The 25,818-nt window shown below is 45.5% G+C and overlaps 1 protein-coding gene across 1 annotated transcript; it reads left to right on the top strand.

The window, feature by feature from the left end:
• The first annotated feature begins 16,332 nt into the window (after positions 1–16,332).
• Positions 16,333–24,375, top strand: CABYR (calcium binding tyrosine phosphorylation regulated). Its single transcript, XM_054019610.1, has 6 exons — positions 16,333–16,377; positions 17,293–17,474; positions 17,583–17,636; positions 20,297–20,590; positions 22,914–23,561; positions 24,315–24,375. Exons 2-5 carry the CDS (start codon positions 17,327–17,329, stop codon positions 23,555–23,557), a joined length of 1,140 nt encoding a protein of 379 aa, XP_053875585.1. The 5' UTR covers positions 16,333–16,377; positions 17,293–17,326; the 3' UTR covers positions 23,558–23,561; positions 24,315–24,375.
• Positions 24,376–25,818: the final 1,443 nt, after the last annotated feature.

Raw genomic sequence — 25,818 nt, 5'->3', positions numbered from 1 at the left:
CATACCTTATGATGATAGACTCAACAAGCTCAGTCTATTTAGTTTAACAAGAGAAGGTTAATGGGTGACTTGATTACAATCTGTAAGTATTTATATGGAGAACAAATATTTAATAATGGGCTTTTCAGTTTAGCAGAGAAAGTTATAACATAATTCAAGAGCTGGAAGTTGAAGCTAGACAAATTCAGACTGGAAATAAAGTGTAAATTTTTAACGGTAAGAGTAGATTGGTAAATTGTTCCAATGTTAAAGGTTCTGGTGGATTCTCCATCACTGACCATTTTAAAATCAATATTGGATGTTTTTCTAAAAGATCTGCTCTAGCAATTATTTTGGGGAAGTTCTCTGGCCCATGTTATACAGGAAGTCAGACTAGATGATCTCAATGGTCCTTTCTGGCCTTGGAATCTATGAATCTGTGAACCTCATTTACAAGATACGCTGGAAAAACAATGCAACCATTTTAAAAAAGACCAAAATCCTGTAACAGTGTATTAACGAATTTATATTCTCTCTGAAGGTTAATTCAACCACTGTACCCAATAGTAGTGCTTTTAGGGAAAGGCAACTGGTAATTCTTCTTCGAGTGCTATCCCTGTGGGTGCTCCACTCCAGGTGACAGTGTGTCCTGGTGCCGTTGATTGGAGATCTTCGGTAGCAGTGCTTGGTTGGGACGCACACACTCAGCTGCTGTTTCCCAGTCTTGTTAGAGCAGGAGTTCTCAAACTGGGGGTCGGAACCCCTCAGGGTCAAGAGGTTATTACATGGGGGGTCGCAAGCTGTCAACCTCCACCCCAAACCCCACTTTGCCTCCAGTATTTATAATGGTATTAAATATATTAAAGTGTTCTGAATTTATAAGGGGGGGAGGGTTGCACTCAGAAGCTTGCTATGTGAAAGGGGTCACCGGTAAAAAAAAGTTTGAGAGCCACGGCTTTAGAGTGTGCCTGACCGCGTGCATCCCGTGCCCCTCTCAGTTCCTTCTCAACCATCCTCGGCTGAAGAGGGACTCGGGGCAGTGCTTATCCTCTTCTCTGGTCCTTGAAGGAAACAATTACAAAGAACATAGAAATAGTAACACCCCAGTTCTTTCCCTTCCTTTAGAATAGTTAGTAAGGGTAGGTCTATACTTACTTCCGGGTCTGGCGGTAAGCAATCGATCTTTTGGGATTGATTTATCGCGTCTTGTCTAGACGCGATAAATTGATCCCGGAAGTGCTTGCCGTCGACGCCAGTACTCCTCGGCGAGAGGAGTACGCGGCATCGACGGGGGAGCCTGCCTGCCGCGTCTGGACCCGCAGTAAGTTCGAACTAAGGTACTTCGACTTCAGCTACGTTATTCACGTAGTTGAAGTTGCGTATCTTAGTTCGAAGTGGGGGGTTAGTGTGGACCAGGCCTTAGTTTAATTTAAAAAAAAAAAAAATTTTCCTCAAGTTTGTCTCCCGCTGAGACACTCTCCCCTGGCATTCCTAGTGCAATAATGCCAGGGTCTTCAGGATTCAAGAAATGTGCTTCCTGTCAAGACTCTGTGCCAAGGTCCGATGGACACTCACATTGTCTGAAGTGCCTCGGCAAGACACACGTCCCTGCTAAGTGTGTCCATTGTACAAGCCTAAAAACCAGGGCTCGTTGTGACAGGGACCTGTGGATGAAAATGCTTCTGATGCAGAAATCTTTACAGCTGCCTCTGGAGACAGTCAATGGCAAACTCCCTCACGCTCGGCAGGAAGCCCAACTGTCTCTGGGCAGAGCCTTTCACAAGGGTAAGGGATCTCCTGTGAGATCCTTATCCTTAGTGCTGACAGCGCCAAAGGCAGGCACCTCCAACTGTGCCAGCACCTCAGCCATGGCTCCCGCGGAGCGCAGAGGCAGGGACCCAACTTCCCATGCCGGGAAGGTCTCCTCGGCACCGGTCCCCTCGGCACCGAAAATAGACCCGGTGCCAACAAGAACATCGGCACCAAGCCTGCGTGCCGCTCCGATAGCAGCAGTGGACCTTCTGCAGGACGCCTACAAGCAACCTTCAGCACCGGGAAAAGCCAAACAAGTCTGTGCACGCTTCTGAGCACAGATCACGCTCAGCGGAATTACAGCCCGGAGAGCAGCAACAACAGTTCCTAAGTCAGAATGACCTCTCAGTGGCACGTGAGCCTAACTCTCTGCTCCTGGACACACACTGCTCACTCTTTGACCAGCCGCTCTCCCCACCTGACCTGGCTACCTTTACTGACAGCGAGCCTGATAAGCAGCAGCAGGCAGAGTTTTTCTCACCTGCCTCTTCTCATCCACCGAAACCATTTGCACCTCAAGCCATGGCTCACAACCACCAGACTCAATTTCCCTACTTTGCCCCTCCATGGGCGGCACTTAACTTTTCTTATCCTATGCCTTGGCCTCAGTGGTACCCTTGGCCAGCTCTTACTGCCACTCACCCTCATGCTTCTTCCACCAGACCACAAGCTCTGTCTGTGCCTCTATCTCCAGCTCCATCAACTTCTAGAGCGCCTGAACCCCGCTCTCAAAAGGTGGGCTATGGACCATACCCTGATTCACCGACTCCTAACTCTCCATCAGCTCCAGACGGAGCCCTCATGCCTCCGCCTCCACAGAATGTGGACGATTTTAAACAATTCCAAGAACTTTTCAAGAGGGTGACACTCAGCCAAGACATCCATTTAGAGGAGGTCCAGGAGACACAATAGACTCCTCAAAATCCTCCAACCCTCTCCGCCCTCAAAGATCACGCTTCCCATAAATGAAGCACTCCTAGAACCAGCTGACACTCTCTGGCAGACCCCAGCCTCTATCTTACCGATTTGCAAAAAGGCTGAACGTAAATATTATGTTCCTGCTAAGGACGTAGACTTTTTATTCTCTCATCCACAACTGAATTCTTTTGTAGTGGATGTAGCAACACACAGGACGAAACAGCCACGCTACCGGCCCACCCCGCAAGACAAGGACCTCAAATGCCTTGACCTCTTGGGATGCAAGGTTTATATCTCCTCCACTCTGCAATTCAGAATTGCAAACTATTCCGCCCTACTTGCAAGCTACAACTTCGAGAACTACAATAACCTCTTTGATTTTTACCTCCCATATCCCAGAGGACAGGAGAGGAGACTGCAGACTACCGCAACTGCAGTGGTTATGCACAGATCTTCCTGGCTCTCTGCATCCGGCATCCACAAAGACCTGCAGACCAAAGTGGAGGACCACCCCTTTGATAAAGATAAACTCTTTTCCAAGAAAACTGATGAAGTCCTTCACACCATGAAAGACTCTAGAGCAACCCTGGGCATTTACCCATCTCTTACCAGGAGACCTCTTACTATCAACCTTATCAGAGGCCACGCACACAACAGTATCCCCAGCCTCAGCCCAGACCATACAATATACCCAGGAATCACACTAGACCTCCTAGGAGCAGACAAAACCAAGCACAAACAGCTACCTTCCACCCATCAGGAAATAAACAATTTTGAAGTGTTGGTCGAGGGTCTGCACGACCACCCCTTGACTCTACCACCTATTTGCCCATTCTGCCACTGCCTCCAGATTTTCCACCATGCCTAGCAGCAGATTACAGAGGACCGTTAGGTCCTGGAAATATTCAGTCAGGTTACTCCACCCCTTTTATACCCTACCCTCCTACCCTTCCCTGCCCATCTTCAGGGACCCCTCTCACAAGCACCTACTTCGCATAGAATGGCTCATCTTCTACAGCTAGGTGCAGTGGAACCTATGCCGACAACATCGAGGAAAAGGGTTCTACTCCCACTACTTTCTGACCCAGAAAAAGACTGGGGGATGGAGGCCTATACTAGACTTACGCTGACTGAAAAATTCTTAATGGTACAGAAATTCAAGATGGTCACACTGGGCACAATAATACCTGCGCTGGAACAAGGGGACTGGTTCACGGCCCTCGACCTATATCCATTCACCCAGCCCACACACGCTTCCTACGATTCACACTCAGACACAACCATTTTCAATACAGGGTACTCCCTTTCAGACTCTCCACAGCACCGAGAGTATTCTCCAAGACCTTAGCCTTAGTTGTGGCCCACCTCCACAGACACGGAATCATACTTTTCCCCTACCTAGATGATTGCCTCATCAAAGGCAACTCATACGACGAGATGCTACAAGCTACCCATTTCGCCATCTCCCTTTTCCACAGCTTAGGCCTGCAAATAAACGTCCAAAAATCCACCCTGACACCTACACACAGATCGAATTCATCTGAGCTCACCTGGACTCAATTCGAACCAGAGCCTCACTCCCACACAACAGATTCCTTGCTATCACACATCTCATACACATGCTCTCTGTTAATCTGAGGATACGGGCAAGAATTTACCTACAGCTCCTTGGCCACAGGGCGGCCACATGGCAGCCACCACCTTCATGGTCAAGTACGCCAGGCTGCACATGAGATGTCTTCAAGGTTGGCTCAACTCCAACTCCAAACCCAGCAGACACAACTTCTGCATGCTGCTAACTTCTCCAGTGAACGTACTAGCTTCCCTGCAATGGTGGACAAGACCAAAGAACCTCTGCATGGACGTTCCCTTCCAGCAACACCTCCCGGCACTCATGCTCACCACAGATGCTTCCCTGATTGGTTGGGGAGCACATTTGGGGGGAGACACAGAACAAGGCCGCTGGTCTGCGCCAGAGACGTGTCTACACATAAATCTTCTAGAGCTCAGAGCAGTGAGACATGCCTGCCTTCATTTTCTTCCCCTCATAAAGAACAAATCTGTCCGGGTCCTAACGGACACATAGCATGTATGTTTTACATCAACAGATGGGGGAGCATGATCGCACTCCCTATGCATGGAGGCCATCCGCTTGTGGAATTGGTGCTGTGACAAGATGGTCGATATAGTATGGTGGGTCCTGCACTTTTCTTGGGGGGGGGGGGACTAAAATACGACCTCTTACCCCTGCTCTTGGGGCACCAAGGGCCCCACTAGTGGCCCAGGAAGATGGTGAAGCGGGGGAGGGGTCTGGGTTTGCTCCTCACTCTGAGTCCCAGCCCCTCTCAACCCCTGCAGGTTCTTACCCTCTTCTCCCTTGGGTGGGGTGCCTTCAGTCCTTAAATGCTGGGGGAGGGAATGTCCCTCCCCTGCTGAGGCAGGGTCTCCCTTACTCCAGTTTTCTGTTCCTCCAAGTCTAACAGCACATCTCCAAGCTCCAGGCCTCCCTCCTTCCCCCTGACTGCCTGAAACAGGGGGTTTTATTAGGTTTCTAACAGGGCTTTAATTGATTACAGGTGCTCCAATTAACCTGTAGCAACCCTCCCTAGTCTACAGGGAACCACGCCTTAATTAACCTAGGATTTATATACTTCCCTTCTACCACTTCCCACTGCTCCCTGGCCCTCCTGTATCACAGTGCATACAACACCACATACAAATTACTGTTCCTTACCTACCCGGCTGTTACAACACTACTGCCAATGCACTCAGCAGACACCTCTTCACAGAACATGAATGGGAATTGCACCGATACTACAATAGCTCTTCTCCCCCTGGGGCACCCCGTCAATAGACCTCTTTGCCACAACCCAGAATTGCAAATGCCACCTATTTTGCTCCAGAGCGGGATTCAGGACTGCATCCCTAGGAGACGCATTCCTCATCCCCTGGAACAACTCTCCACGGTGCCTTTCCACCGATCCCTATGATATACAGGGTTCTGCGCAAGATCAGAGATGACAAGGCCCAGGTCATACTTATTGCCCCGGCTTGGCCGAGACAGACATGGTATCCTTTCCTGCTCCACAAGTCCACCCGTCCTCCACGGACTCTCCCCAGCAGACCAGATCTGCTTTCTCAGGACAACGGGTGGATTCTTCACCCTCCGCTCCAGAAACTCCTCTTCACAGCGTGGTTCCTTCATGGTTCCAGATCCACGAACTAGTCTGCTCTGAGCAAGTCCGATATGTCCTCCTGCATAGTAGAAAAGACTCCACTTGTAAAACTTACCTGCAGAAGTGGAAGCGCTTCTCCCTGCGGTGCTCGCATAAACATTTAACACCCCATACTGTGACCCTCCCTAACATCCTAGACTACCTTTTGAAACAAACAGGACGCACTCTCGCTCAACTCCATTAGAGTACATCTTGTGGCTCTCACCACTTTCCATGATTTGTTAGATAGGCTATTCACTCTTTGCCCACCCCACCATAAAATGCTTTCTCACGGGCCTACAAAATCTCTACCCTAAGATTTATCCATCGGTAGCTGCATGGAATCTCAATCTCGTTCTTCATGGTCTTATGAAACCTCCATTCGAGCCCTTAGCTACCTCATCTCTTCTTCACATGTCCATGAAGGTAGCTTTCTTGGTTTCTATAACATCATCAAGGAGAGATGGGGAAATAATTGCCCTGATGGCCTACTCTCCCTACACAACCTTTTCTAAAGACAAAGTTACCCTGCATCCACACCTTAACCAACCAATATACATTCTATCCCAAACCTCATGAGACTCCGCAGAAGGCGACTCTGAATACCCTCGACATCAGACAAGCAATTGTCTTCTATTTAGACAGGACTAAACCATTTTGTAATTCCTCACGACTTTTTGTCTTCATTACAGAGAGTTCAAAGGGTGCAGCTATCTCTAAACAATGCCTTTCCAAGTGGATCTCTGACTGCATCAGATCCTGGTACCGCATTCAGAATGCTCAATTGCCTGAAGGCATCAGAACTCATTCTACTCGAGCTATGTCAACATCCGTTGCCTTCCTCCATAACGTACTTATTCCTGATATCTGTAAGGCAGCCATGTGATCATCTAAACACATTTACCAAACACTATGCTATCACGCAGGATACCACAGCTGCCACCATAGTAGGCCAAACAGTACTGTCTACAGTACTCACTGCCACAACTCCAAAGTCCCACCAGCCATAATGGGTACTGCTTCACATTCACCGGGAGTGGAGCACCCATAGGGACAACACTTGAGGAAGAAGAGGAAGTTACTCACCTTGCAATAACTGAGATTCTTCGAGATGTGTTTCCCTGTGGAAGCGCCACTCCCTGCTCTCCTCCGCTCTACTTTGGAGTACTATTCTGGCTTCTCTACGGTAGAGAAGGAGCTGAAAGGGGCTTGTGATGCGCACGCTTAGGCAGACTCTAATGAGACCGTGAGACAGCAGCTGAGCATGTGCATCCCAACCAGGCACTGCTACCGAAGATCTCCAATCAACGGCGCCGGGACGCACCGTCACCTGGAGTGGAGTACCCACAGGGACACACATCTCGAAGAACCTCAGTTACTGCAAGGTGAGTAACTTTCTCTTTACTGTGCATTTAAATGCCTACATGCTCAGAGGTTACATCCTATGCTTGGGCTGTACCACTACTTTCTCATAGAGGAATATCCCTTCCAGTTCTGTGTATTCCATTTGTTGTTGGCAGAGTGTGTGTTGGCAAAATGCTTGGCAGCAGTGACCACACACCTACATAGGATGAGAGCAGGTATTCTACTGTGATATGACTGATCAAGGAGAGCATCCTGCAAGAGAGTAGAGGATGAGTATGTTCCTCTCTTATGGCGTGGGAATCTGTTTCCTAATAAAGTACCCAAATTCTCAGTTTGACATTCAAAGACAATCAAAATACAAAAGAGCGGTACTAGGTATAGCTCAAACTCAAACCCTTTCTGTCCCAAAATCAGGATTGAAAACATTATGGATCCTGACAGAGAAGATTTTTCAGAGTTAAGCAAGGGCCACAACTAAAGATGTGTATGTAGACCCTGAGGCTCAGCAGTGTATTGTGGTACCTATGGCATAGCTCCACATGTGACAATCTCAGTAGACTTTGTAGTCTAAGGGTATGTCTACACTACCCGCTGGATTGGCGGGCAGCGATCGATTCAGCAGGGGTTGATATATTGCGTCTAGTCTAGTCGCGATAAATCAATCCCTGAGCGCTCTCCCGTAGACTCCTGTACTCCACCGCCGCGAGAGGCGCAGGCAGAGTCGACGAGGGAGCAGCAGCAGTCAACTCACTACAGTGAAGACACCACGGTGAGGTCTAAGTACATCAACTTCAGCTACGTTATTCATGTAGCTGAAGTTGCATAACTTAGATCGATTTCTCTCTTCTCTCTCCCCCTCCCCCCAGTGTAGACCAGGCCTAAGTGGTATCAAGCAGTACAGACTCTTTTTGCATCAGATGACAGCTGCTGAGCCTTCCCTGGCTTGGCGGCAGACCAGAGACAAATTGCAATTATTCGTAGATTTTTATGGCCAGATAGGACCATTGTGATCTAGTTTGATCTCCTGCACAGAACAGGTAATAGAATTTTGCCCAGTAATTCCTGCATCAAGCCCATAACCTCTGACTGAGCCAAAGCATCTTTTAGAAAGATGTCCAATCTTGATTTAAAGAGTTAAAGTAATAGAAAATCTGCCAGATACCTAGGTATACGTTATTCCAATGCTTAATTATCGTCACCATTAAATTACACATTATTTCTAGTCTGAATTTGGTCTAGCTTCAGCTTCCAGCCATTGCATCATTTGTCTGCTGTGTTAGAGGTCCTCTACTATCAGAAATCTTCCTGTGTAGCTAATTATAGAACATGATTAAGTCACCTATTAAATGTCTTGGATAAACTAAATAGGTTGTTTCTTTGTTGTCTCACTTGTATGATGGATTTTCCAGAACTCTAATAATTTTTGTAGCTCTTTTCTGAACACTTTTTTTCAATTTGTAGTCTTTTTTTTTTTTTTTTTTTAAGTGTGAACACCAAAACTGGGTGCAGCATTCCTGTAACAGTCTCACTAATTCTATTTGCAATCATAATGCCACCTCTCTACATCTGCGTGAAGTCTCTTTATATATCCAACGATCACATTACTTCTCTTCACACTGGGAGTACATGTTCAGTTGGTCCACCATGACCCCTAACTCTTTCAGAGTCACTGCTTTTCCAAGCTATAGGACAAGAACTAAAAGTGTGACTTATATTCTCTATTTCTATATGTATGATTTTGCATTTGGCTGTATTAAAACACATGTTCAAGTGAGCCCACCTGACCAAGCAATCCATATTGCTCTATAGAAATGACCTATCATTATTTTCCAGTCCACCAGTTTTTGTGTCGTGTTCAAACTTTACCATCGTTGAATTTATATTTTGTTCCTGGACATTGATGAAGATATTGGATAGCCTTGGGCTGAGAACAGATCCCTCTGAGCCTCCACTAGAAACATTCCATTGGATGGTGATTTGCCATTTACAGTTACTTTTTGGAGATCTATCAGTTAGCCTGTTTAATCCATTTACTATGTACTACATTGATTTTGCATAGTACTCATTTTTTATATCAGAATATCAAGCAGTACTAAAAAGTCTAAGTATATTATATCAAGTTGCCTTTATCAACCAAACATATAATCTCATTAAAAAACTATCATATTTGTTTGATAAGATCTAATTTCCATAAACCCATGTTGATTGGTGGTGTTCCTTACTGATTGCATCCTGTAACAACCTTTCCATGATTTTGCCCAAATCTGATGTCAGATTAACTGGCTTATAGTTACGCAGGTCATCCTGATTATCCTTTTTAAATATTGGCACAATTTTTTTTCCCCAGTACTCTGGAATTTCCCCAGTGTTGTAAAATTTCTTAAATATCACCGATCAAGTTTTTTAGCTAATTCTTTTAAAACTCATTGATAGAAGTTATCCAACCTTTTGCTAATTTAAAAATATTAGTTACTGCTAGACTAGAAGTATTTCATTAACTGTAATTAGGATTCTCCAATTCACATTGTTGTAATTACAGATGCAGCTTGCCCAGGGTGGAGAGGCCATGTCAGGATTTTCCCCTCCCAAACCCAGCACCTGTACAGCAATTGGTGAGGAGGCCCTGATCACTTGCTTAACTGCTGATATCCCAAAATGGGTGGTCATGATTCAGGCAGACAACCAAGCCACCATGGTTTATATAAGCTAGCAGAGAGAAATACAATTAAGCATCCTGTGACAGCCCCATAGATGTGGGATTGTGCAGGGTTCCATGAAACATTCCTAATGGCTCCCTTTCTGACAGCTATTGACAGGTGGAGATGATCAGTAATGGACTCATTGTAGCGTTCCTGAATCAAGGAGTGAGGAGGTAGTGAATTGGGTCTTTAGGAGTAGGATAGGAGAGAGAGACCTGGTCATATCACCTTTGGACAATTATCAGCAGCTTGTGCTCTACACTGGTCAGTAGCAATATATTTAGGCTTAGCAGAATTTGATTATTTTTATAATTTAAACAGATAATATTGAATATTTTTAAGCTTTTTTTATTTTTATCAATGTAAACATTCACAGTTGCAGGAAATTATGGGGATGTCAGACAATAATTATTTAATGACTGTAGATGTTGAGATTGTCAACAGCATATGTCAAAATATACAAAGTAAATATCCCTAAATAATAAGCTTTCAAGCAGCACTTTTCCTACTTTTACTATCTGTAAATTTTGATTATGAATGGAAATAATGTTTAGTTGGTTTGTTTGTGTACAGTGAAATTGACATTTGTCGACATTTCTGGATAAAAATCTAATCCTTTCAAGCCTAAATGTATTGAAAACAGATTCCTTTTCCATCCTCTGATGCCATTTGTAGTAAAATTCCAAACCAAATACAAGAGACACAAATGGGAAAATCCTTGTATGCTTCTACCAGCAAAGACAAATATGGTTCCCAACTTAGGGGGGGGGGTGGGGGGCAGACACTTTTAGGTTCAGACACTTGCCAGATCTGATCACACAGACCCAACACACCTCTTTACACTCCAACTTAGGATACCATTCCCTGTGAGCATGACTCCTGACAAGGTAGAAGTCTAAAACTGTGGTGTTTTTGAAAAAGGTGTCTCATCTCATCTTAATTGCTCAAGGGAATCTGTCAAAAGTTACAAGTAAGAAAGGTTTAGTTACAGGTTGCAATAGGTATCTGAGGATCTTTTTCATGCCCCCCACAAAAACTGCTCATTTGCCTTCTTCATTTGCTAGGGTCAGTGTTAAAGACAACTTCAAACCCATTTGGCTGCTGTTTTGTTCTTTAATTTAATATACTGAAAATAGACCAGTTTCTCTGCAGTGTCAAGTTGTCGGGTTCATTAGGGCTTGATAAGCTGAAACCCTTCCTATTAAATAGCCTCTGTATTATAGGCTATTAATGTTGTCTTAACTAAGCTGATACTTTTGAATCTCTCTGCACCTGTGAGTTCAAGTTTCTTACACTGAAGTTCATTTTTCTGGGGGCAGGAACTTCATCATGTAGTAGTGAACTTCAGGCCCTAATGTCTGGTCCAATTTATACTAAACTCTTCAATTAAAAGTGATGTGGATTTATCCTAGGCTCCTTCCAAAGGTGGTAATGGAGTTCTACATAAATGAATGTCATCCAGACAACTTTTTCCCCTTCACTACACATTCTCAACCTGGAAAAGCTGTCTTCTCAAGCTCAATACGGATGAGTCTTTGGTGTGGACTGAAGGTCTTTGAAAACCCACCCAGCTTTTTGTTTAAGTTGACACTAATAAGTTTTGCTTTTTCCAAGAGGACTATGTTTAAACATCAGTTGATTGCAAATTTCACTTTACAGCTTTGCAGACCTGGAACTTGAAAGTTATGTCAAAGTCTCTGCTGTAGGAGGCAGGTGCATCCAGGACACTTGTAAAACAGCCATTGTGGTCTTTTCTGCATACTAAATCCTATTGCTTAGATTTGGCTTCCAAACTGGAATCCATATGTAGACTGCTTTGCCAGGCAGGGGATTACCTTAATTGTCCTACCTCCCACCCCCATGAATTTTATTTATCTATTATTTTAGTCCTCTATTAGACTTTTAAGATATCTTATTTCTCCATATGTGAAAATAAATCTAGTTAATCTTATTAATCATGGCCTGTTCACTTTATTCGTTGTTTCTCGATGCCTGTTTCAGTAGTTGGACTTTTTTCTTTTAGAGACGTACTTGGAAATTTAAAATCTCTCACTTTACTACAACAACAATGTTTAAAACACAGCTGTGAAACATGATTGTGGGCCCAGATGTGTTTTTGTTTCTTGTTTTCATGGACATAAACAAGCTATAACTGTGCCAGGAAAGCATGTTCTAACCTAGGTATCTACCAAGGTTAAAACATAGCCCCAACCTTAGTTGGTTTGGTTTTTTTCTGTTCATGGCAAGAAAACCTACAACAATTGTACTATACCAGTGCTTCATATTTTAACATGGTTATTTTTGTGTAGTCCAGGTCTTTATTGTCCAAGAGTGAGAAGCCTTTGAGAGGAGTTTCTTTAGTGAAGAGGTAATTAGTTATGTGATAGGGTTTTTTTCAAACAGTACACTTCTCAGTGGATTACCACCTCTGGACCTTCCTACACACCAACTTGTAAGTTCTGTGACATCGTATTAATTTTTTATTGGCTCTTGCTAGGAGAATATTTTTATCTCTCATTCAAAAGGAACTGATTGCTTTAGGCAGCCTGAGTACTTCATCAGAGATGGCGCAAATCAACCACCCCTGCATCCAGCAGCTTAGAACCTCAGAGCTATAGCAATTCTAGCCAAGCCTGATCACAGATATAAGGACCCAAGAGTACAACAGGTGGTGTGTAATTACTACTTTTCAGTTTTCATGAAGAATCTTGTATGCCATGCATATATTTTATCTATGTAGGTCTTTTTCAGAAGTTAGCTTATGAGGTAGTTGAATTTTCCCTTTCAGTGCCTTAATAATCCATTTCAGAAGCTCAAATTAAGCAATTAGAATTCAAAATTATCTTGACAAACTGGAGAAATGGTCTGAAATAAATAAGATGAATTTCAAGGCTATTAACATTCAGTAAAGTTTCAAAATACAGGCCCCTATAGGTAGGTATCGTGACCAGAAACAACAGTAATAAAATTACAGTATGTGGTTGGATCTGTTACTAGTGAATGAATTCCTACTGAGTTTTAATATATTTAAACTTTTATAAAGAGCTTTAAGCAACAAAATAATGACCTGCTTCAAATGTTTGTCTTTCTTAATGGCACTAAAATACTTTGAGGTTTTTGAAATGAAATATACAACTTAGACTAAATTGGTAGCAACGTTTGGGCATCCTAATCTATGATAGGTTTAAAAAAAACCACCCTGTCACTACAGGCTGGTTTTGATGTAAACAGTGATCCAAAGACTTCCTGTTTTACTCTCTACTAAAGGAGCAATGAGGAAGTGCCTGCTAGCGATTCAGTGTGTGCTGTTAGGAAAATGTAGGCTTGTGCTACACTTAAAATGTAAGTCAACATACTATGGTGCTCTAGGGTATGAAAAATCTCTGAGCATGATAGCTATGCCAATCTAATCCCTGGTGTGAATGCAGCTTGGTTGAGGGAAGGAAGCTTCTATTGGCCTACCTACCATCGCTCGGGGTGTGTGTGTGTGTGTGTGTGTGTGTGTGCGTGCGTTCGTTCGTTCGTTCCTACAGAGAGAGAAAAACCCCATCCATTGCTGTAGGCTATGTCTACACTACAGAGTTACTCTGGCATAACTATGGTACTATGTAGCTATGCCATTATAATCCACACAGTGTAAATGTATCTGTAGTTTATATAGATGGGATATTGAAACTACAGAACTCCTTCAGCACCCAGAATGGAGGGGGGCGGGGGAGGAAGGAACATGAAATAAAGCTCCATGGGCTTGTCTTCACTGCATGGTAGCTTGAGCTATAACGCACGTTTTGTCCCTAATCCAGGGGTGGGCAAACTTTTTGGGCCGAGGGCCACATCTGCGTGGGGAAATTGGATCCACGGCCGGGGCAGGGGGTTGGGGTGCGGAGTGTGGGAGGTGGTGCGATGTGCAGGAAGGGGCTCAGGGCAAGGGATTGGGGTGCAGGAGGGGTGTGAGGTGCAGGCAGGGGCCTTAAGGCAGGGAGTTAGGGGGTGGGATGCAGGAGGGGTTCGGTCACTGGCCTGGCACCACTTACCTCAAGCAGCTTCGGGGTGGCAGCAGCGCGCACCGGGGCCAGGGCAGGCTCCCTGCACGCCTGCCCTGTCTCCAGCCCCGCGCTGCTCCAGGAAGCGCTGGGACCCCTGGGGGAGGGCGGGTGGAAGGAAGGCACTGTGTGCTGCCCTTGCTGCACCTCCAGGTATCTCCCCCGAAGCTCCCATTGGCCCCGGGTTCCCGGCCAATGGGAGCTGTGGGGGATGGTGCCTGGAGGCAAAGGCAAAGCATGGAGCCCTCTGCCGCCCCCCTGCCCGGGGGCCGCAGTGCCGGCCACTTCTGAGAGCGGCGCGGGACCATGGGGGGCAATCCCACGGGCTGGATCCAAAGCCCTGAGGGGCCAGATCCGGCCTGTGGGCCATAGTTTGCCTACCCCAGTCCTAACCCAACCCCCATCCATGCACAACTTTCTAGCTCAAGTTAAGTGGTGCTTTGAGCTAACTGGCCCTTCAGGGATGGGGTGGACTTCAGTGCTGCTGATGCTGAAGCAGTGCTTAATTTTTGCCAGGGCTGCACCCTAGCACCTCCAGGCTTGGCAGTTCAGAGCCCCGGCACCTCTGTGCTTGCCGTGTCAGTTATGAAAGTAAAAAAATTGCTTGAGCCCCAGCAACTCTTTCATTACAAATTAAGCACTGGGCTCAAGCTAATAATGCAGTGGGGTTATAGCAGCTGAGTTACAACTCAACTACTCATCCAATTACTCTGCTAACCAAATCACTGGCCATGTGGCTGCTCCCTTGAACTAGCGCCAAAGCAGTAACTTGGACTAATTCAACCAGAATTAACTGTTGCAATGAAGACAAGCCCTAAAATACTGAGAGAGGCTGACAAAGCCCTTTTATATAATGGATTGTCTTCTGCTTCTACAAACAAACCAGAAAATAAGTTGCCCTTTATGACATGGAAATTTGGTTTGGGAGCCTGGTACAGAGGCAGTCATGTTAGAGACAGTCTGGGCTCCAACTTGAAGCAAGTCAGATCTGAACTCACTATTCGGGTCACATTATGGACAGAGCCCCACCTAGACCCAGCGCAAAGTGGAAAGTCTGAGGGCAGTGAAGGCTAGCACACCGCTAACTCTGATTTTAGGATTATGCTGACTTTGACAGTCTCATAGTCAAGGAGAGTGAAATCTACTGTAGCAAAATCTCCAATCTGTTTTAACTACTCTCCTCTTACTGTATATGCAATGGGGATGAGAAACCTTGGTATGTTTAGTTTCTCAGATAAATAGTTAATGTTGTTCAAAGGTGAAAGCCTGAGTTATGTAAGAAAGAGCTAATCCAATCCTGGTTAATATTCACTTTTCCAATTCATTCTCTGCAGCATTTCCTCCTGCTTACATGAAACCCTAACAGCAGAGCAGGCACTAGGCAGAAGCAGACTAAGCTATTGCTTAGGGCCCTGAGCAGCTTTGTATTATGTGTGGGGGGAGAATATTCTGGCTTCGGGCCCCCACTGGGCTAGCACCGCTCTGCCTAAAAGCTCCAATTTAGAATCAGGAAAAAGCCTAAGGCAGCAGCCTCATCGAGGTGCGATTTGCTGCTAGTTTTGAAATTTTGGCATTTCTGAAACTTTCAAAAATTAGAGTAAACTGGTGGGGACATTTTTATACTGGCATAAAAATGTAAAAGCTCCTGACGGCAGAAGTTTCCCACCTCGCCTCATGCAAGGAAAACCTTAGGGATAGCTCAGTGGTTTGAGCATTGGCCTGCTGAATCCAGGGTTGTGAGTTCATCCTTGAGGGGGCCATTTAGGGCTGTGGGGCAAAAATCTGTCTGGGGATTGGTCCTGCTTTGAGCCTTCCAACCCTGATCTATTCTATGACCTCTAGTTTGGTTTGGAGGCGGTCATTTATCTATCAATCATTTGTTTTCAGACAGTATTTAGGTAACCCAGACCCAGCTTGATACCGATTGTGGAAAGGAAGGAAAAACGAAGCTCGCCCTAGTCTGCCAGTTTCTCCCAGGTGCGGAGAGTAAGGGAGCCTGGCTCTGGGAGTAGCGGGCCAACAAGCCTCCACCTGTGCCCTGAAGCCAGCTGCTAACAGCTGGAGGGTCAACCCAAGCCTCCAGGGAAAGCGGTGGGGCATCCCCGTTTCTCATTGGCTGTGAGCCAGGGGCGGCCACGCCCCTCTCCATTGGTGACAACCCTGCCTGGGTAGGTGTGTGCGGAGAAGGTGTTGTGACTTCACAAATGGAACTCCGTCACCTTCCCCGGCCCCGCCCACCACGACCCCCCACCTATAAAAGGCCCCGCCTGCTGCGGACCCCTGTAGAGGAGGCTCCGGCAAGGGAGGCGGAGGAGGAAGCGCTCGCGCAGCCTTGGAAGCGCAAAGGTCTGGGCTGGAGCCGCTGCCCCCCGCCCCGGTTAATGGGGGAGCAGGTTAAAGGGTGGAAGGAAAAGGGCTTCTCCGCAGGTGGCAAGACCTGCGCCCGGGGGCGGGGGAGCACGGGCCGGGCAGCCCCGATTTCGCCCCTAGTTTGTTCAATTCCATTCCCGGGGACGGGGACGGGGACCGGGGGGGGGTGCGTGTCCCAGCCGGAGACCAAACCCCGGGGCAGCCCGTGAGCCCACAGCGCCAGAGGTGCGGCGGAGCCGGTCCCGGCTGTGCGGGGCGCTGCCTGGCCGAGCTGAGCCGGGGGGTGGCGACGGACCACGCCACCCATGGGTACTGAGGAAGCGATTAGCTAATCATTGGGTGTAACGCCGCCCCTTTCACCAGGGATCTCCCAGCCCTGCAGCGATGTCTGTGCTAGTCCCACCTTGCAGACGGGGGACCCGAGGACAAGGTTTTAGCTCAGTGTCTTGTAAAATCTGGATTTATGCAATTAGTGGCTAAATGATGTTTAAAATAACCCCAAATAGAAGTTTAAGAATTCAAAATTGCTTAAGAAACCGGTGATGTCCCTGAGAGCTGGTGCTTTAATGGGAACTCGCTGACTTCATTTTGGACAGTGGCTGAACTTTTTTGAGCCACACATTTGAACGGTCATTCGGGTTTGGGGGTGGGAAGGGGAGTGGGGGATCCTCTGGGCATTTGAAAACGGCGAGGAAATTGACATTGTTGAACTAGTAGATGTTGTTACATTGGACAGAAAACCCATTGGTAGTTAGTGTGTCTTGGGGATTGAGAAGGCCCAGGAGAAATCAGCATCATCTGCCATGGTGATAAAGCCTGGAAATAGACAGGTGTATTATGGGAACCCTAGTGGGCTACACACAGTACTTACTCAGATATTTTTCCTTTTAGTTGTGAGAGTGTAATTTGTCTCCTGTTGACGAAGATGCATTCTTCAAAGCCCAGGCTTGTTGTTCCATATGGCCTCAAGACTTTACTCGAGGGAGTGAGCAGAGCTGTTCTCAAAACCAATCCAAGCAATATCACTGAGTTTGCAGCTCTCTACTTCAGAGAGCTAATTGCATTTAGAGAAGGTTTGTTCCTGCTTATATGCTGTGATACACATTCCGTACATTTGAAAAGCTGTGTTATTGCAGAATGCTAATCAAACTGTCCATCTTAATTTATACTTTTACCTCCAGAAAATCCTAATTTGGATATAACAGACCTGGTTAGAGAATTTCATTTCACTAGAGGTAAGAAAGGTGTCAAATGCTGCTCTTATTATGATACTATGTTTTAAAATACAGTATATTATGATGATAAGATAAAGCATTCAAACCTGCATGGTCATGAACCTTTAAATGATCTTTTGACCATTTTCATTATGAATAGTAACTTAACATTATTTAACACCTGTCATCACAATGTGCCTTTACAAAGTATGGGCCTAATTCTATGAGATGTCAAATGCCTTCCTTTGACTCCTCCCAGGCTCCCAGGCTGGGACTCTAAAGTACATACAGGAATCCCTGCAGACAGTCATCTTTAGTGTTGCAGATGGGTAGTGGGGAATACAGGCTCTTGTTTAGGGTCTCATCTACACAATGCTTGTTTTTGGCACTTGGTGTGCCATATTTCCATTTAGCAAAGAATTTCTCTGGCAGAGACTGTAACATGACTGTGTCACAAGGGGCCAAATCTCAGTTGTAGGGTACTAGCAGATGTTGCATTAGTGATGTCATATCAGATATTAGTCTGTCTTATTGGCCTGGAGACCCATCAATCATCTGTTTGCATCATCTTGAACTGACATTTTGCTCACCCATCAACTCCATTATGATCCAGTCTTCTGTCTCAGTTTGCTCATCTCTGCCCCTCCCCTCTATTCAGTTGCATGTGACCCCACTGGAGTTGTGAAGGTTGTTGGAAAGGTATTCAATCGTAGGCCACAAAAATGGCAGACTTTTCTCCTCCCAGCTGTTAGAGAAGGGGAAAGGGTGCTTCTCGGAAGCTAAGGGTCTCTTCCCTCCCCCCTCCCCACCCCCTTCAGTATTTCGTCATGATGCCACAGGCCTGGACCAGGTCTCTGAGACTTGCAAGTTGTCTTTGTGACATCAGTGGTAGAGCTGTGCAGAAAGTAAGGTTTGAAAATGCACCTGGCTCTAGCTGAAAGGACTCTAAAGCTATTGTGGTAGCTTGGGCTGGTACTCTGTGAGAATAAATTATTACTGGTTCAGTTTCTAAAAATTGACAGGAGGCCAGGTGGTCCAGTGGCTAGATACTGGAGTAGGAATCAGAAGACTTGAGTGCAACCCCCTTATCTGCTACAACTTTGGGAAAGTCACTTTGCCTCTGTGGCTCTGTTTTCGTGTCCTGCTCTAGGTCTGTTTTTTCAGACTGTAGGCAATTTGGGGCAGGGATTGTTTCACAGTCTGTACACTGTACCTAACACACAGACCCCAATCTCAGTGGGAGCCTCTTGGTGCTACAGTAAAAACAAATAATAATGACTGACTGAAAGGTAAGTAAGAACAATGCAATTTATTAAGCAGTGTGCTGCCCACCTGGGCATTAAGTACAGGGAGAATGATCCTCCACACTCTGATGCTGTGCCCTAAACTGGGGTGACTGTCTTTTTGAGAGGATTAGTCAGCTATGCCCCAGCACAGAACAAATGCTCCTTGGAAGGCAAGGGAGAGGGAGGGAAGGAAAGTGCTAAGGACACAGGGCAGCTGTTGTGCCTGGAGATAAACACATGTAAGTGATCTTCTACTATTGTTTCTGCAGCTGGGTTGTAAATGGTGTGTGCAGTGAGAGAAGCTGGGTTGCCAGTCAAAGCATGTAATTTAGAGAGAGTTTCTGCTATTAGAGTTTAAATTTGCCATGAATAGAGGGTTCTAGATTTGTTATAGCTCTTCTGCGTTCCTGCTCCTTTCTCCAGAACCTCTCTAGGTGATTTTATCCGCACATGACATTAGGTACCAACTCCTTCCCCCTGCCCTCAAGAGCTACCTCTCTTTCCTGCAGTTTCCCATGCTCCTCCATTTTGTCCCATATCTACATCTGTGCCATTTTTGCATGTGCAGTGGCTAACAGATTAAACACAATAAAAACAGAGCTCCTTCTCTTCTCTTTTTCATGTTTTCAACCTTGACACCCCTGAAAACCCCATCTGTTTTTCCCGTTTCTCTTTCCAAAATCCACCCCTCCATCTCTACTGCTCAAACCTTGCTCCAAGCCTCCCACTGACACATGCTGCTACTTTAGGTAAGACTCGTGGGGAAGGGTTTATGCAAACACTCCAGGTTATTGGGATTTGTGATGTGTGTGTGTTCAACATATTTTGTATGAATCCAAAATGCTTTGATGCTCTAGGTAGATTCCAAAGGGAATGATGAATTTCTCAGTTAAGTATTTGATTTGTTTTTTCCTATTGACTCTTCTCTTTTTTCCCCCCACTACTTTTTTACTTTTTGAATGCTCTGGGGAAGAAGATGGCTGCTACGATGTGGGGGAAAGAGGGTTTAGCACTAGTAAAATTTTACATAACATACAGGCTAAAAGTCATGGAGCAGGATAACAGGCAAACAGAAATCCCCTGTTAAACTGATGTACCTCTTGCATCTAGAATGACCTGACAAATTCACTTTAAAGCAGAGGTAGACTTTTTTTTTGAGGGGGGGGGGGGTCCAAATGTCTTGGTCAAAGGGCAGTCAAGGTCCAGACTCCAGAGAAAATAAAAATAAATGAAAAGATTTCAGCGTCAGTTCAAAGCCTCCGGTAGTCCGAATTTGGCCCGCAATCTGCCTATTGACTACCCCTGCTTTAAAGGCTTGATGAAGTGTTAAACAGGCAGGTTGTGCAGAGATTGTTGGAAGCACCTTCTAACTTACTGTCGTGCTGTTTTAATTAGTAGAGGGCTGGACTGATAGACTGCCAGAAAAGAGAGCTGACCTTGGAGACGTAAGTGTGGTGTCTCCACTTTCTGAGGAACCAAAACGAAAGGAAAAATCCACAGACACAGAGGAGGACCAGTTGCACGAAGGCCCTGAACCTGAATATAGCAGCAAAATTACACAATACCCATCGACTCACGGTGAACTTGCAGAAAATGAACCATCCCCTACGGGACCTGAAGCATCCCCTAAGGGACCTGAACTTGCCTATGTCCCAGCAGATCCTGCACAGCTTGCTGCACAGATGTTAGGTAACATTGATTCTGTTCATTCTATGAAGGATGTGGCAACAAGTGTGCAATCTTTTCCTGAACTGTCTCTGAGCTCAGTGGACACAACAGTTGCACCAGTAGAAGGTGCTGCTGAAGAAGCTACACTTACCCCAGCTGCTGAGGGTTCTGCAGAGTCTGTTAGGTTGGAGCCAGCGGTTCAGAGTCAGGCCTCCATTGTCCTAGGGTCCTCCAGCAGTCAGGCTGAACAATCAACAAGTGATGTAGATCAAGCTTCCTCAACCCCCTTGCAGGATGAACCACCACCACCTGCTCCTCCACCACCTCCTCCTCCACCACCACCTCCTAAAGATCCATTACAGGCTGTGCCTTCCCAAAGCGAAATTGAGGTTACATCAACCATTCAGGCTATGCCAATACATACTGACGATGAGCCCGCTACTGAAGGAGAGGTTCCACCTTACGTAGAGCAGTTCCCGCAGCAAATAGTCATTCCCTTTTTAGAACAAGTAGCTTGTCTAATAGAGATTCAGCAGCCACTAATGCCTTCACTAAATACAGGTCAGTTTACATGCACTAAGATCTTAGATCCATCTGCAGATGATGCAGAATTTGACCCTGAAAGAATGGAAACTACAGCGCAAATGGCATCAGCTGAGCAAGGTTTTATTATGTCAGGTAAGAAAGTCGGATGTTAATGAAAATTTCATATTCCAGGTTAACAGTGCTGAAACTCAGTAGCTAAATTATTAAATGCAAGAACCTATGCCAGTGCAAGGCTATGGGAGAGATTGAACTTCCTTACTTTGGGGCACATAAGGAGCTTTGGTTTCCTCTGCAATCGCCTGGCCCCAATGCACAGGTATTGGATCTCTCTACAATTTGTTCCAAAATGTGTGACTAATTGTGAGTAAGACCCATAACTGCTCTTGGATTAGTGTTGCCTGCATCAGAGGACCATGTGTTCACAGGGTCCTGCAAATTGATTTGTTGTGGCATCAGAGGTGCAGACAGCACTTACTCCAGGAGCCAGAGTGGTATGTGGCACATACAAAAGGTAGCTGGAGGTGTTTTGCCTTTGAACAGCCCTGAAAGCGTCTTGCTGAAAGTGAGCCACACAGTTTGAGGCAATGGCAGAGATTGAAGATGTAATACATGTGCCTTGTGTTTGAGGAAGGTCGATGGGGGGGAGGCCAGAACTTTGAATGTGGCCTCACTTTGAAAGATTTAAATCCTAACCATTGCATTAACATAGAGTTTTTGCATTTAAAAAAGAAATGGTGGTGGTTGCCTGCACTGTCCTGTTCTGCAGATGGGTTGAGGTGGGTGGATGAGGCACTTAGCAGGGGGTTCTGCAGATGGGAAGAGGGTCTGGCACTTGTCTTCCTGGTGAAGTGCCACTGGAACAAACTCCTCACCTGACAAGTACCCTACGCAGACTCTCCTCCCAGCTGCAAACCCTCTTTCCATCCTCTGTGACAAGTGCCAAGCCCGCCCCCTGCTCCCAGCTGGAGAATTTCCCCCCTCCCCCGCCCCCGTGTCCCCTTCTCCAGTGAGAAGTGCCTGCCTGACTCCCCCTGCTACTGCAGAACCCCTCCTGAGCCCCTTCCAGGCCCCAGGAAAGGTAGAGGTGTTAAGACATATCAAAGCACGTTACCGAATTATTTTGTTAAGCAACACCAAGGGATTTGCATGGCTGAAATGAAGGAATAACAATGTTGTAGCATGTGGCAGTGGTGCTGTAGTTATGGTTGGAGGCAGCACACTTGTTCTGATCCCTATTCAGGTGTTGATAAACTTTCTTTATAAAAACTATTCTTTGAAAACATTGGTAGTAAAATATAAGCTCCCACGGTACTTTGTGTGGCAGCTAAATAGAAATTGCTGTCTAACTTTGGATGTCCAGCTGTTAAAAAAAAAAAAAAAATTTACCCTGGGTCCAGATGCATTTTTCTGCTTGGTTTTAATAAACCAAAACATTTAAGTAAGTTTTGACAAAACTGACTTTTTTTTTTTTTGAGGGGGGCAGACTGTTGCAATTCCCCCTGTGCTGGTAATTCAGACTCTCCCAGGCCTGGCAGCCCAAAAGGAAAATGTCTAACATTTTAAGCAACTGAAAAGAGGGACTTAGAACAGGAAGAGTTCTGGTCTCTTTGGTCATAACTCCAGCACCAATTCTTCTGCTGTTCTTTTCACTTCAGCTATGCAAAAATCCCCACCTATCTTCTCTAACATGCTTTCTTATGGCATACGTAAGTATAGGCGTGTTATATGTAAAAGTTTGCAATATGATTGCAATTCATAGCTCCTGATACCAGCAATTTTTTAAATTTTTATTTTATAGCAATGGCAACAACCGAAGCAGGACAACCACCACCATATTCTAATGTGTGGACTCTCTATTGTCTAACTGATTTGAGCCAACAAGGTCGAAAGTCACCACCACCCCTTCCTCCTGCTGGAACTGGTGCTCCTTATCCCCAAGCAACCCTCTATATATCTAGTGGGAAGGAGCAACAACCATTCCTACAACAGCAGCTGACACCACAAGGTCCACCACCACCACAAGTATCCTCTCCAACTTATGTGATGATGGAAGAAGGCAAGAGGGGAAATGCACCACCTTTCATTTTAGTGGGCTCTACAGTTCAGAATGTACAGGACTGGAAGTCTATTCCTGGCCATACTGTCCTTACACAGCATGACACAAGTGCTGTGAGGAGATTCACTACAGTACCTGTACCAGTTGCCAGGCCAGCAGATCTGAAAATGGCCACTCCAAACCCAAATTCTAATTCTGCACAAGAAACTGCTAGACCACCAACCCCCGTTTTTCTTTCAGTTGCCATACCCTTAGACGAAGTAATGTCTGCAAAGAGGGGCTCAGCAGCTGGTGATAAAGCAGGCATAAATCCCTTTGCAGGAAGCTATGGTATAGCAGGAGAGATTACATTTACTTCTGCCCCAGTCCGCAGAGCAGACTCATGAGAAGGTAGGCCGTTTCACATTGTGCTCGTGTCTGCAAGGGAGACATTCACAACTTCAGCCTCTGGTTATAAAGTTTTGCTTTAAAGTCAGAGTTTAAGTTTTTGAACTTGGATGCTTAACATTAGGCTCCTAAACTGTAGCCTGGATTTCAGAGTTGCTGAGGCCATAACTTCCACTGAACCTAAGCTTGCTTGGCTTTGGCTAACCATTCTAGCCACCAGTGTATTTGACTTGAAGCTGGTTGACAGTGGTTGGGACAGCCTAATTCCTCCTCCCATTCCGATGCACGCGTGTAGAGCAACTACACCTGGCATACTCACTACTTTCATTTAGGGGATGGAGGTTCAGTACGACTTCTAATTTTAGATAAAACTGCTTGCTCCAGAAAGGCTTGGAGCTGGTTTCTCCTCTGTACCTGGCATTTGCAAATCCTGTAAATTGGTAGTTAGGTTTGAATTGCTATTTTCATCCTCTGCCAGATGTTTGAAATGGGAAATCAAAGCAGCAGGCACATGCACTGTAGATTTATACCCCAGGTTACTGTGCATGGTACATGCATGTGCACGAAAGTATAAATTGTAGCTTGAAGACATAGCCCTCCCAACATCCTAGACACTGCTCATGCCTATTTCACAACTGCCTGCTATGGACTGGTAGTCAACATCCCACCTTCTGGAAATGAGGGGGGGGGGGGGGGGGAGAGAAAAGAAAGAACATAATGCTCTCTGTACTTAACCAAATTCTTTTTCTTTAACAGGTTGAGAGGAGATGTCATGTGAACACCCCAGGATGGAAATCTGCATCTTAAAATAATAAATTAACTTAATACAAGCACTCAAAACTAATGCAATCCATTAGAATGCCTTTTTGCATTTCCAGAGTGTTGGCAGAACACAGATTATTGAAGATAAGTATATAATGAAGTGTTCATGGGGGGGAAAAAATACCCCACCCGCAGCACAGGCAATAACCGAAAAGAACGCTTCCCCGTTGTAGCAGAGGCATTTGGCTGTGGCCGAGCCCTCTTAGAGATGTTTAGCTAATAGACAAGTTGATCATATAGTATTGTGTAAACATACATCCATCAAAAATGTCAAATTAGTTCCACACAATCCCTTTCCAGAGTAGGTCACATCTTATGCAACAGATCTGTTCCTGGAAATGAGTTTAAGTCCACAGCTTTGACTCTGTAAGCAATGGCCTTATACTTAGAATGTCCCAAAACAAAGAAATAAGTGAGATGGTCAATGAGATTAAGGGTAAAAAAAATTTCACTAGATGGCTTGCAGATGCTGCCCTGTGCCACACAAGAAGCCAGTGCTCAGTTAAAACCCATTATAACAGACCTTAGAGTTGCTATGGAAGACACTGTCTAGTTTTGCTATAGCTTTGGAGTCTCAAGTTTATTTCAGTCTGTCAGTGGTCACTGGGGTGGGGTGTGTACGTGTGTCATTTCTGGGGGATTTCAGATGTTTAGAGAAGATGCTGATTTTAATTATCCAGTGAAAATTGCTTAGTGTCTGCATCTATTCGCTTAAGAACCCTAGTCTTTACTCCTTGGGAGTTCCCTAGTGCTTGCTCCTTCTCTTGACCTGCTTCCTACTTTTAAAAAGAGCAGGTACCATCTCCTCTGTCGCAGCTTGAAAATAAAGGAAATCACTAGGAGATTGGATTTTGAGCAGATATCGACTTCTGGAGAAGAAACTTACCTGGGAAGCATATGCCACTCAATGCTTCTCTCTATTTCTATCCAGTAAGCTCTTCAAACAAACATTTGGAACAGAGTCCTTTCCCTGGAACTTAATGGGTTTCAAAACCCATTAGGTCAGTGTTTGAGCCAGTGGGTTGCAACCTAAGGGTGTCACATGAGGCTGGTGGGGTGGGGGATGATTGCAATAAAACTTTAATATCTCCCAAATGAGGCAAAGAAAAAGTTTCTAGACTCATTTCAGGATAGCAAAACCCTTCAAAATTTGAGACATCAACTTTACTAGAACAGATTACTTGTAGCGATGCACGAGACGCCAGTGTGATTCAGCCTCTGTAGTTGAAAAGCTTCTTCCTTGTTTGCTGAGCACAGTGCTTCCAGGGAAACCACTGACATGACATACTTTATGAACCCAGAACTGCAAGGTTTCAGACACACCAGCCGAAAGCCACACTCAGCAGGATGTCAAGTATCAGAGGAGTAGCCATGTTAGTCTGGATCTGTAAAAGCAGCAGAGTGTCCCAGGGCACCTTATAGACATATTGGAGCATGA

Source organism: Malaclemys terrapin, chromosome 2 (genome assembly GCF_027887155.1).
Source record: "Malaclemys terrapin pileata isolate rMalTer1 chromosome 2, rMalTer1.hap1, whole genome shotgun sequence".
NCBI classification, from domain to species: Eukaryota; Metazoa; Chordata; order Testudines; family Emydidae; genus Malaclemys; species Malaclemys terrapin.
The sequence above is the reverse complement of the archived record's forward strand: the minus strand, read 5'-3'. Positions and strand labels throughout refer to the sequence as shown.